General features: G+C 38.3%; 1 protein-coding gene across 2 annotated transcripts; it reads right to left on the bottom strand.

Moving 5' to 3' along the window:
* Positions 1 to 4,716: 4,716 nt before the first annotated feature.
* On the bottom strand, positions 4,717 to 9,568 carry LOC131335797 (AP2-like ethylene-responsive transcription factor AIL1). Of its 2 annotated transcripts, XM_058371310.1 has the most exons (9): positions 9,198 to 9,568; positions 8,103 to 8,739; positions 7,522 to 7,604; positions 7,372 to 7,380; positions 7,146 to 7,234; positions 6,967 to 7,040; positions 6,684 to 6,734; positions 6,391 to 6,467; positions 4,717 to 5,617 (listed from the first exon to the last, which is right to left on the bottom strand). In XM_058371310.1, exons 1-9 carry the CDS (start codon positions 9,367 to 9,369, stop codon positions 5,148 to 5,150), a joined length of 1,662 nt encoding a protein of 553 aa, XP_058227293.1. In that variant the 5' UTR covers positions 9,370 to 9,568; the 3' UTR covers positions 4,717 to 5,147. The 2 variants fall into 2 exon arrangements, with proteins under 2 accessions (XP_058227293.1, XP_058227294.1); XM_058371311.1 differs by lacking the exon at positions 7,372 to 7,380.
* Positions 9,569 to 11,262: the final 1,694 nt, after the last annotated feature.

Raw genomic sequence — 11,262 nt, 5'->3', positions numbered from 1 at the left:
AAGTATACGTACTCAACTCTTGATCACAATTTCAAACATCATTATGTCCAAAATTGTTTGATACGTACGAACCAGAACCCGGGGGACGCACGGCACACGATGCTGTGCACAATTCTTTCCGTCGGATCGTTCATCCGACAGCTCAGATCTTATTTCGACAATAAACGGTTATTGATCATTTATTGCCGCAATGAGATTCGAACCGTCGGATGCACGGTTCAGATAATGCACAGCATAGTGAGTGCACATCGCTTAATCTGCCAATTCATAGGAACCTATGTGCATCGAACCATTCCGAATGCAGTTGCGTCCAAAGTTGTGTCCGAAAGTTGTGAACGTAGCATTCCTCAGCTGCTTCAATTGTAGAAGATCGGTGTTTAGAAACTTGGGCCTGGGCCTGGGCCAGGGGTATATGAAGTTATGCACTATAATTAGGGACAATGACATGTTTTGATAATTAGGCTCCGTTCGGCTTATTTTTTTGTTTTTATTCAATTTTTTTTTTGTTAATTTTTTGGAAATTATTACATCGTCATGACGAGAAGAATCTAAAAAGTAAAAAATTATGATCGAAATCTTTTTTTTTAATAAAGACGAAAAAATAGGCTTATTGGCTTATTTTTGTCTTTATTCAAAAAATTATGTTTCGATCGTAATTTTTTACTTTTTAGATTCCTCTTGTCATGACGATGCAATAATTCCCAAAAAATTGACGAAAAACTAAAAAATATGAAAAAATTTGAATAAGGACAAAAAAGAAGAAGAAGCCAATTGGCTTATTTGGCCGAACGGGGCCTTAATACAGTACCCGCCAATGACATTTTCAGTATTAATAAATATTCTCAGCATTAATTATCAAAACATGTTATGGGCCGTTATTTTCCCTATAATTATGGGATGGGCCTATCATTTTGCGCCAAGTATAAAGGAGTGCAATTTGGACTGGACCAACTCCAGTCCTAAAATGCAGGTTTGTGCAATACAGAAATTTTGTAAGCTTCTTGACTTATTTAAAAAATTTGTGAAGAGGATTTTTGAGAGCCTAATTATGGCATTATAGATTATGCATTTTTCATAGTTTGTGTGTTTGGGAGCGACGTTTATAATTCATTCGGCCAAAATGAAATAAACTCATATCCATAATTCAATAAAGGAAATGATTTTTGCGATCCCCTTTCTTACAATTGCACTCTAAAATTTGTCTTTTAGTGTTCGTGTGTAATTTTAAGTACTAAAGGAAAATTTTGTAGTGCATTTATAAAAAAAAAAATGGACCCTTCAAAAATAATCTTTAAATGAGTTTTAATATTCTAATTATACTTTACTTGCAAATTCTGCATATATCACTCAAACACTTTTACAAATTCTCAGTAGTATACGTTAAACATACGTTCTTTACAAAGCCAAAAAAACACATACTTGAAGACAGTTTTTATATTTTTCAATACATTTCCACACATTTTTGTATACTTTGAACATCTTTCAATACACTTTTTGAAGCTTGAAGACAACCAATCGATAAGATTGTTTATAGCATTTTTTCAGTAATGCAACATGTTCCGAGTCAATTTGTGCACATCTTAGATTAATTCTTACTGTTCTTTCCACAATCATTTCATACGCTTACGCAAGAAGTTAAGTGACTCCAAGAATTGTGAGTAAGGAAAAATTTTGGGAAAGAGCAAAACCCCAAGTCTAGTTCACAATTTCTAAGAGCATCTCCAATCCATACAAAATAGAGGATGGATGTAACACATTGAGGGGAGATTTTGTAATTTATTCCACTTTTTCTTCACTTTTTGTACTTTTTTGGGAGAATTTTTGAGGGACCCACCGTCCTTTTTAGAGTTTGGAGGAAATTGGTACTCCAAATTTACTTTTGGTCCTCTATTTTTAGAGAACCAAATTTACTTTTGGAGGACCAAACTCTAAAAAGGACGGTGGGTCCCTCAAAGATTCTCCCAAAAAGTAGAAAAAGTGAAGAAAAAGTGAAATAAATTACAAAATCTCCCCTCAATGTGTTACATCCATCCTCTATTTTGTATGGATTGGAGATGCTCTAAGGCAAAGGGTTCAAGTGTACTGGGGATAGAGAGAGGTGGCATCCAAGATTGTTTGGCCAGAATCTAGGTAGGCCACTAGCAGCATGCCAGCAGCAACTCAGTCTCCTTTATTGTGTCCCAAAAATGTCAGCACAATTTGTCCTTTTGCTAGAGAGGTACCTCCTCAGAGAGAGACGATGCATGGTCTTGTCCCCTCAAATGAATTATCGTGTATCTTTGACTCTTTGTTCGGGTTCATTTTTGCTCCTTGAATCTTGAAAGAATTTCTTTATTTTTTCAAGTATTTTATGCGATATTTGGATTAGTGTTTGAAATTTTTTTTGAAAAATAGTAAAGATAATAAGTTGAGAGAGATAGAGAGAGAAATATTAAAAATATGAAAAATCTAGGAGGAATATTTTGAATTTTTTTTTTTGAATTGTAAAAAGAACAAAACATTAATAGTCTAAAATATACCGGAACCAAAGCACACAAAAGTTTTGGTACAAAGGAATATAGGATCTAATTAAACTTCATGCTAGACTTTAGTCGGGCGCCTAGCACCTAGCAAGTAGCAACTAAGCTAGTCGGCCACTTAGGCTGATTTCAATCTAAGCATTAGACCCCGCCTAGCATCTAGATACATCGATCATGCATATGATTGCACAAAGTCCTAATTTGTGTGTATTTATTTATGGTTCTATCAAAATTGTGGTAGGTAAATACTCCAATACATAACGGGTCACTCTTGTCTATGGCTGATTTTTTTTTTTTTTTTTTGCGTCACATTCAATTTGCATAAAACTACATGATTACATCGCTTGGATCGAGAATTTGCAGAGGCAGGGGGAGACGGAATTTATTGTACAACTGGATTGTGCATTATTGTGCGCCTTGGAAATTGATGCCTTAACTGGACTCGAATGGGTCAAGCGCATGACCATGACTTTTACTAGTACTTCTTTATTTATGTATATGAAAAAAAAAAAAAAAGGTTTCGTGCCAAAAATCTTGCCTGTAATTGGCAGAGTGCTGTTCTGTTTGTTAGCATGCCAAGCCATGCCATTCTACTACTCCATTTTTTTCACTGTTTCTCAATTCTTTCATGGGAAGAAGTGGAATGAAGTATGAGAATTGGGGACAGATATAAATATGGTGACCTTAACAAACATAGTTCTTTTTTTTTTGCTCATTTACCTCTCTATCATTGCATCAGAGTTTCTGAAGAAGCCCATGCACAATACATAATCTATTAAGAAAAATGAGGCGTTTCTTATGCGGACGTCGTGGATCATCTTTTTCGAACGGTTAACTTTTTTTTCTTTATTTCACCTTATTTATATAGAAAAAATAGAAACAAGCCACAACGACAATCTTTCAGATAAGTCGAATTTGCGGACATGCACATATATATCGTACATCTTCTTTTTCGAACGGCCAACTTTTTTCTTTATTTTAATTTTCACCTCACTTATATAGAAAAACCAGAAACATGCCACAGCGGCAATCGTGCGATCTAGTTTTAACAATACTATATGTCTAACTTACGCTTCAGCTACATGCATTGAACATGGATACATAGGTTATACAATGGCATGAAGCATCTTGTCCTCTAGATTATACTAGTAGTATCTATATCTAAATTGTTTCTCCCGGGCCCTGCCAACAGTCTTTCCGTACACATGCATACTCCCTTCAAAGTAGGGCTACAAGCGAACCGAGCCGCTCGCGACTCGGCTCGCTAACGGCTCGTTCGAGCTCGGTTCATCAAGCAAATGAACGAGCTTGAGCCAACATTTTCAGCTCATTTCATAAACGAGTCGAACTCGAGCCACTTGATGCTCGGCTTGTTGAGCTCGCAAGTTGCCATATACAGTACATACATATACCAAACGAGCCATTCGAGCCAGCTCGAGCATACATATATATATAGATACATACATACATATACCAATACCCATACATGTACCGAACAAGCCATTCGAGCCGAGCCGAGCCGAGCTCGAGCTTTTGAATATATGTTCGAGCCGAGTTCGAGTCCACATATTTCAGCTCGATTCGGGCTCGAGCTGAGGAAAACTAAGGCGAGCCGAGCTCAAGCAAGGCAAAACTCGGCTCGTTTGCAGCCCTACTTCAAAGCACATAAACCAACGAGAGAGCTTCAAAGCACATAAACCAACGAGAGAGAGAGAGAGAGAGAGAGAGAGAGAGATGCTAGCAAACAAAAATGAGTGATTGTAGCATGGCAGAGCATGACAAACGCGACACGATGAAGAAGGGTGGTTTCTGCTTTGTGAATGGGAAATTTCCCAGCAGAGCAAACATTGCAGAGGTGCAGAGTTGGGGTGAAGAGGACGCAGTCACAGAGAGAGAGAGAGAGAGAGAGAGAGAGATTGAAGGCACGCAGTTTAAGGCATCCCCTATTCTGTAGGTCAGGCTGCATAGATTCCCCTTACACCGGGTCAAAAGCTGTCCACATGATTCATTTTGACTTTCGTTTCCCTACAGGCTACAACCGATTGTCATGGTTAACGTTTAAGGAAAGTAATTAACCCAAAAAATTACTCCTACTAATTCTCTTATTAAACACAATCTTTACAGCACATTCGCAAATTAAACACGGTTTGATCCATCTTGAAAAATTTGGAAAAGAACAAGGAAAAGAAACCAATCAAAGCCAAAAATACCCAAATGAAATCCAACATAAAATTCTCTCCTTTTAAAAAGTCAAGGGTCACTATCAGCTTAAAACAGTCAAAAAGCCAGGCCATATTAGATTCCAAGTACAGTACTTTGAAACCTCTACACCCACCAGCACTGTATAGATTCCTTCACTAATTTCTGTCGTTAGCTATCTCGTGAGAGCAATACTACGCACACGACTTTAAAACACAACTCTGGACATAACTGTGTCAAGAAAATCATTAATTCATGACACGAAGGCTGGAACCCGGAACCGTTCAATACACATGGGCCAAAAGCATCGAACGGTTCCCAACGCTATTGTGCCCGGGGTTGTGTGCGTACATTGATCTCCTAAACCTACAACTCTTTTTCTAGTGAACTAGTAGCAAAACTTAAAACTCATTCGTAGCGTATGTATTCTCACTCATTCCATATGAGTGCAAACACTGGAACCTGATCATGGACCAAACCCAGATGACTTCCTAGCCGATTCCCACCACTGTTCTCACTCCCATTATTGCTATCTCCGCACCAGTGACCCTGTGCCGCGACACAGCCTTCTGGGCCTCCGGGATCCACCAACGATGCCTCATTGGAAGTACCCCACACCATATCGCTCGCCATTAATTCATCAGTTGTGTGATCACCGTTTGATATCGAGAGAAGCGGCTGAGGTGAAGCAGATGAAGCACAAGAATTGTAATCCTTGACCGTAGAAATTGGAGCCAAATCCACCGAGGAATGCTTGGCTTGGTCCCCACCGATGAGGGTTGAGCTCGAGCAAATCCTCTTGACGTCGTACCGGCTGATATCAAAATTGGTAACAGCGCTGGTCCCCCTGAATTTGATCGCTGCGATATCATATGCTTCAGCTGCTTCCTCTTGTGTACCTAAGCAATACCATAACTCATATTGTGAAATCAGTAATGACCACCGGTTCACCAGCAAACGTATCATCATCCATTAGACAATTAATAAGGAATTAAGTGCGCTAGACTAGAAAATTATCATTTCAAACCAAAAGATCCGTTACGTTGGCCTCTTATGTTCTCATTGACCATTATGTCCAGTAGTTCTTGAACATTAGCATTGTCCTTTTGCATTTCGTTAGTCAGTAAATAAGAAAGACCATTATGTCCAGTAGTTCTTGAACATTAGCATTGTCCTTTTGCATTTTGTTAGTCAGTAAATAAGAAAGAAGAGACAATAAAACCCAACATCATCAACCATAAATAAGTACATAATTTAGGTTGTATTTGCATTTGGATCATATAATGGTGAAATTATCTACAAAAGGAAAACAAAATTGTAAATCCAAGGGGTTTGGCCAAGTGATTTTGAGAAAACTAAAACTCTATGGAGGCCAAACTAATGGAGGAGTAAATGCTTGTCTTTCATGAAGTGATATGTTTGAATTCCATGAAGGCCAAACATTCTAAATCTTGGAGCCACAGCAGGATTTGCCCGGTCGTTAACTTCAAGACCTTAAAATTAGTCGAGTTGCGCGCAAGCTGGATCGGACGTCCAGTTATAAAAAAAAGGTTAAGTCATTGAGTTTGTTGGGCAATTAAACAACACACCCACGGCATTTTGTACAAACCTTTATGAACTAGTGTTATTATTGCAACCAAGCTTTAAAGAAAAAGGGCAACCAATCACTTACTAAAAGTGCCGAGGTACAAGTCCTTATTGCCAGCAACCCTTCCTATCCGAGCTTGCCACCTCCCATGTTGATGGTGCCTATCCACAATGGTAATCAAAACAACTAAACCCATTAAAGCAAAAGAAGATAAGACATTTTGATAGGTGGACCTAATTAAATGATGCAATAATAAAATTTTCACTTTACTGGTTTATTCAGAACATTATATGCATGTGAGTCTTATTGTTGCAAAAGCTGCAAATGCGGTAAATAATGTAGACTATATAATACAAATTGTTGTCTCCTGCCACCACCTTGTCACTCCTCTGTACATTGAAGCCCCTCTTGAAAACCCACTACTTTTCCTGCAAAAAACAAAAAAATGGTCCTTAATGGTTTTACCCATAATTTACTAAGTATCTATACGTAGACAAATAAAAAACGGGAAGGACTACGTGCGTGTAATGATCCGGACATGACAGTGACAGGAACCAACCGTTTCACATGGACCCGGCAAAACAATAATGGACTGGGATGATTCCGAACACATCTATATCCGAATCTGTTTGCATAAACCAAATAAAAATATATGGGTACCTTCTTAACATGGCTACAAACTCCTGCCTGGTCATGTTGTTCATTTCTTCAAGCTCTTTCTCATAAGTGCTTAGCTGAGTGTTCAACAGAGGATATCCTAGTTTATATAGGAAAGAGTGTACTAAAATGTGCTTTGAGATTGGTTATCAGAAAATGGGAAATCTGGCAACTAAACTTACAGGGAAATTGATATGGGTAGATGGGCCCCAGTACTTCAAAGCTGCTAAATCATAAGCCCTAGCTGCTTTATCTTCCTTATCATAACCACCTGATCATAAGACAGAGGAAGAATGAAAGCATAAAATAAATTGCACACCATCCAAGGTTTTTATTTTATACCATAGTAGAATATTAGGGGTCAAAATTAATGGAAATAAATGAGAAACACAGGGAAGGTTCACCTACCTAAATAAACTGCATCATTGAATAGGTGAAAGAAGATGAACCCAGAAATTGCATCAAACACATATGTACAGATTAGAATATTCGTAAGGGAGAGAAGATGATATAATCAAGAATAATGTGAGTTAGTGATCAGAACATATTTTTCATCACCTTGCCTTCCTTTCCTTGTTTGCCCTTCTTTTCTGCAGCTGTTGTCCCACAAGTGAGCCTCGTATCTTCCGGTCCACCGATGCCTAAATATTTCGTTATCACGAATTCATTACTCATAAAACATAAAACCCAAATAAAATATGGTACCAAAAATTTGCTTTGGCTAATTTTTTTTAACTTTGAGGTGTCTAGACCAACACACGCTAATCTCAACTAACCGCCGGGATCAATTCTATTGTCCACTAACTGGGCCAATTAAAGTCATAGTAAAGCCTTGTATAAACTGACACTGACAAGAGTTGATGGAGGTTTAACCTCGTAACGATCGAACAAGCCTCTAAACATCAGATATTGACCACCACTACGCTAACCCATGTTGGGTCTTTTATTTTATCATCTGAATCCAATAATTAGAGGAATGGATTTTACACATTTGTTAAGTTGATAACTCATGTAACAAAATATGGAAAACTATACAATACAATCGTATTAATCCGATGAGATTACTCATCCAATGCACTATAATTAGACAGAACAAACAAACATAGCCTTCAATAAAAATCAAATTTTGTGATCAATACCTCGTAACACCACGATATTGAGAAGTCCTTTGCCCAAAAGTCTCAATAGATTTCCGGGCCACTGCTTCTCTCTTCGTCGATTTCACGGCCCCCGACCTTTTTTGGCCATCCACCGCCTGCAAAGGCGCAGCCACCGTAACACCACCATGGTTTACGCTCGGCCTCACGGTCAGCGATAGAGGCCGAAAACCACCATCATCTGCTTCAGCTGAAGGGTTTCCGCAATAAGCCGGTGTTTCCCTCAACCAAGACTTGAACCCGGAAATCGAATTCGCACCATAAAATGGCACATGGGTCATGCCATTGCTAAGATTAGGGCTGCAATTCAAATCACACTTTTGGAACAGAGTGCTCGCAATTCCATTTTGAGGGTTGCCATTGTAATGGTTGTAAGGTTGGAGAAAAGTTGGGTTTGTGAGATTCAGATTCCCCTCAGATTCCTCCATTTCCCCAGTAGAGTTGTTGAAGATTGGTTGCACGTTAACGTTGATTCTTTCTTGTTGGGTTTGGCTGTTAGCATAATCTTCTGAGTCAGTGGGAGAAGTGTTTGAGTAACAACTTCCCAAGAAATCTTCAAGCTTTGGAATCTCCACGTTTGGATTCGTCTCACCCATTGTGTTCTCATCATATCTCCAATCTAAAAAACAAGAACAAGAAAACAGAGCTCAGGTTATAATACTCCTTTTGACCTAAAAATTAGGGCCGATAAACAAATAAAGCTAATCTAATCGAGCCTAAGCTCGTAGGCATTCGTTAAAAGCTCGTTCAATTTCGATTTTGAAAATATTCCAACTTCCTAAGCGTTCAAACAAAGCTCAATCAAGCTGAGTAGCTACTCCCATAAACAAGCTAAGCTTAAACATGTTTATCAGCTTGTTCCATGAACAAGTTGTACTAGAACATGTTTCGAAAACTCGTTAAGTTTCTGAACCAAACTTGCCAACTAATTGCTCGGCTCGTTTACCAGCTCTGCTAAAAATCCCACCTTTTTCTCCCAAACAGAACGGGGAGGGGGGGGGGGGGAGAGAAAGATGGTATTCTTAGGGTTTTTCAATATGCATTAGCTAGGTTTAGATGAATAGTAGTATTTGTTACCTGGGCCATGAGAAGGCCTGAAAATGTTCGCATCGAAAACAGAACCGTCTGAACGCAGAGGCATGAGCGACGTCGCACGGGAAGAGGCACCATGGCCGTCTTCTTCCCTCTCATAACCTTCGCCATTGAGTCTGAGGTGGGGAGTAAGAGAGAAACCTAACCAGTTGCTCATGACCAGTAGAATGTTGTGTTGAAAACTCTCTCTCTCTCTCTCGATTTCTTCGGGTAAAAACTGGGATTTTGTGTGTGTGGTGTGGGGTTTGAGCTCAAATTTCAAAGTTGGGGGGATCACAAACAAAACGGTGGGATTTGTAATGAATTGTCTCCTCCTTCTCCTCGTGTTCCGTTCCTACTTTTTTCCATTTGCTCTGTGTTTTCTGCAGGGGGTGGCCATGCGAAGAAAACAAAAGGGGAGGTGTGTTATTATACATTTACATCCATGTAACATGATCAGCCATCGTCCATTTTGGTCGTGGCTCTTTTCGCGTAACTTTTTACGGTCTTTCGGCACTTTTTTTTTTACATCATATTTGTCTACTCTGACCGCACCCTTTCACCGCTGGATTGACCGGACGCCTACATGGGATCCATTCCGGATCTAACAAAAATACAAAAAATACTCATAAGTATTAGGTTTTGTAAAAAATTAACTCATTTGAATATTGGTAGGTATATTTTCTGAATTTGTAGAGGCGAAATTGCTCAGTTTTGCTCCTACGAATTCAAAAAATATACCTATCGATATCCAATTGGGTTGATTTTTTACAAAACCACATAAAAAATATTTTAGGGTCATTTACGTATAGGTATAGAAAATTCAAAGTAATTACCCATCGGGTTAGGCCCAAATCATTAAATACATCCTTAAGGTAAGTCAAAATTTTATTTAAAAAAAAAAATTACTCCTCCATCGTTATTGATGACTGTTGATCAAATATCAACATTGACCGTTGGCTACAGATGTTGACCGTTGAGAACTTTCTCAAATGTTCTTAGTTTTGAGAACATTCTTAACACACATCTAGACTCGAATAGTAATACTGACAGCTCTGGATATTTCAAAGTTGAGAATGCTCAGCTCTGAGAACGTTCTCAACACACACGTAGACTTAGTGGTAATTCATTCTCAGACGTTCTTAGTTTTGAGAACATTCTCATCTTAGCATTGAGAATATTCTCAGCACATGCCTAGACTTAGATGTAATTCATTCTCAGATGTTCTCAGCACATACCTATACTTAGAGGTAATTCATTTTCACACGTTCTCAGTTATGAGAATATTCTTAGACATTCTAAGCACTGAGAACATTCTCAACACACGCCTAAACTTAGTGATAATTTGTTCTCTAACGTTCTTAGCTCTTAGAACTTGCTCCATGCCTAGATATAGTGGAAATTAAAAAGAGAGTTATACTTTAATTGGAACTAAGGTGCAATTTTTTGTACCTAGTGGTAAAAAGCTTGCGAGATAAAAGGATGCAATCAATGTAGACTTCCGACATATATATTTTTTTTTGGGTCGATGAGAGGAATTAGAGAAGCATAAAAAACATAGACCTAAATTGAGAAAACGTCATGTAAGATGACGGGACGAAATATATGATGCAAAAGTTTGATACGAATCTTATAAGTATTAAAAAAAAATTGGAATGTCAAAAAGCCCGTAACAAGTAGGCCGAAGAGACCGTTAGTGCACGCTTACTGGGCCACAAGTCCAAAACCATGGGAATAATGCTGGGCCGGTCCCATTTTTTGAATTCATTGTCGGAGAGATCCTACCCATATAACCTTCATGTCTCATCAGGTTCTCTTAATAGAATTACATATGTGAGAGCATTTATTATCCTAGCTTTCCTCTTTTCTGTCTTTTCTATTACTTTATGCTCTTTCCGACGTCTCTCTCTTTCTCTCTCTCTCACACACACACTCTCTCCTTGTTCACTCTCTTCTCTCTCACTCTCCTCTTTCTTCTTTTTTTATTTTAAATCTATAATTTTTATTGTACACATCCAATTTTAATAATATACACATATTTGAAATCTAATTTTTATTTTAAATCTTTCAT

Source organism: Rhododendron vialii, chromosome 8a (assembly GCF_030253575.1).
Source record: "Rhododendron vialii isolate Sample 1 chromosome 8a, ASM3025357v1".
Lineage (NCBI taxonomy): Eukaryota > Viridiplantae > Streptophyta > Magnoliopsida > Ericales > Ericaceae > Rhododendron > Rhododendron vialii.
This window is presented reverse-complemented; position numbering and strand designations above follow the sequence as displayed.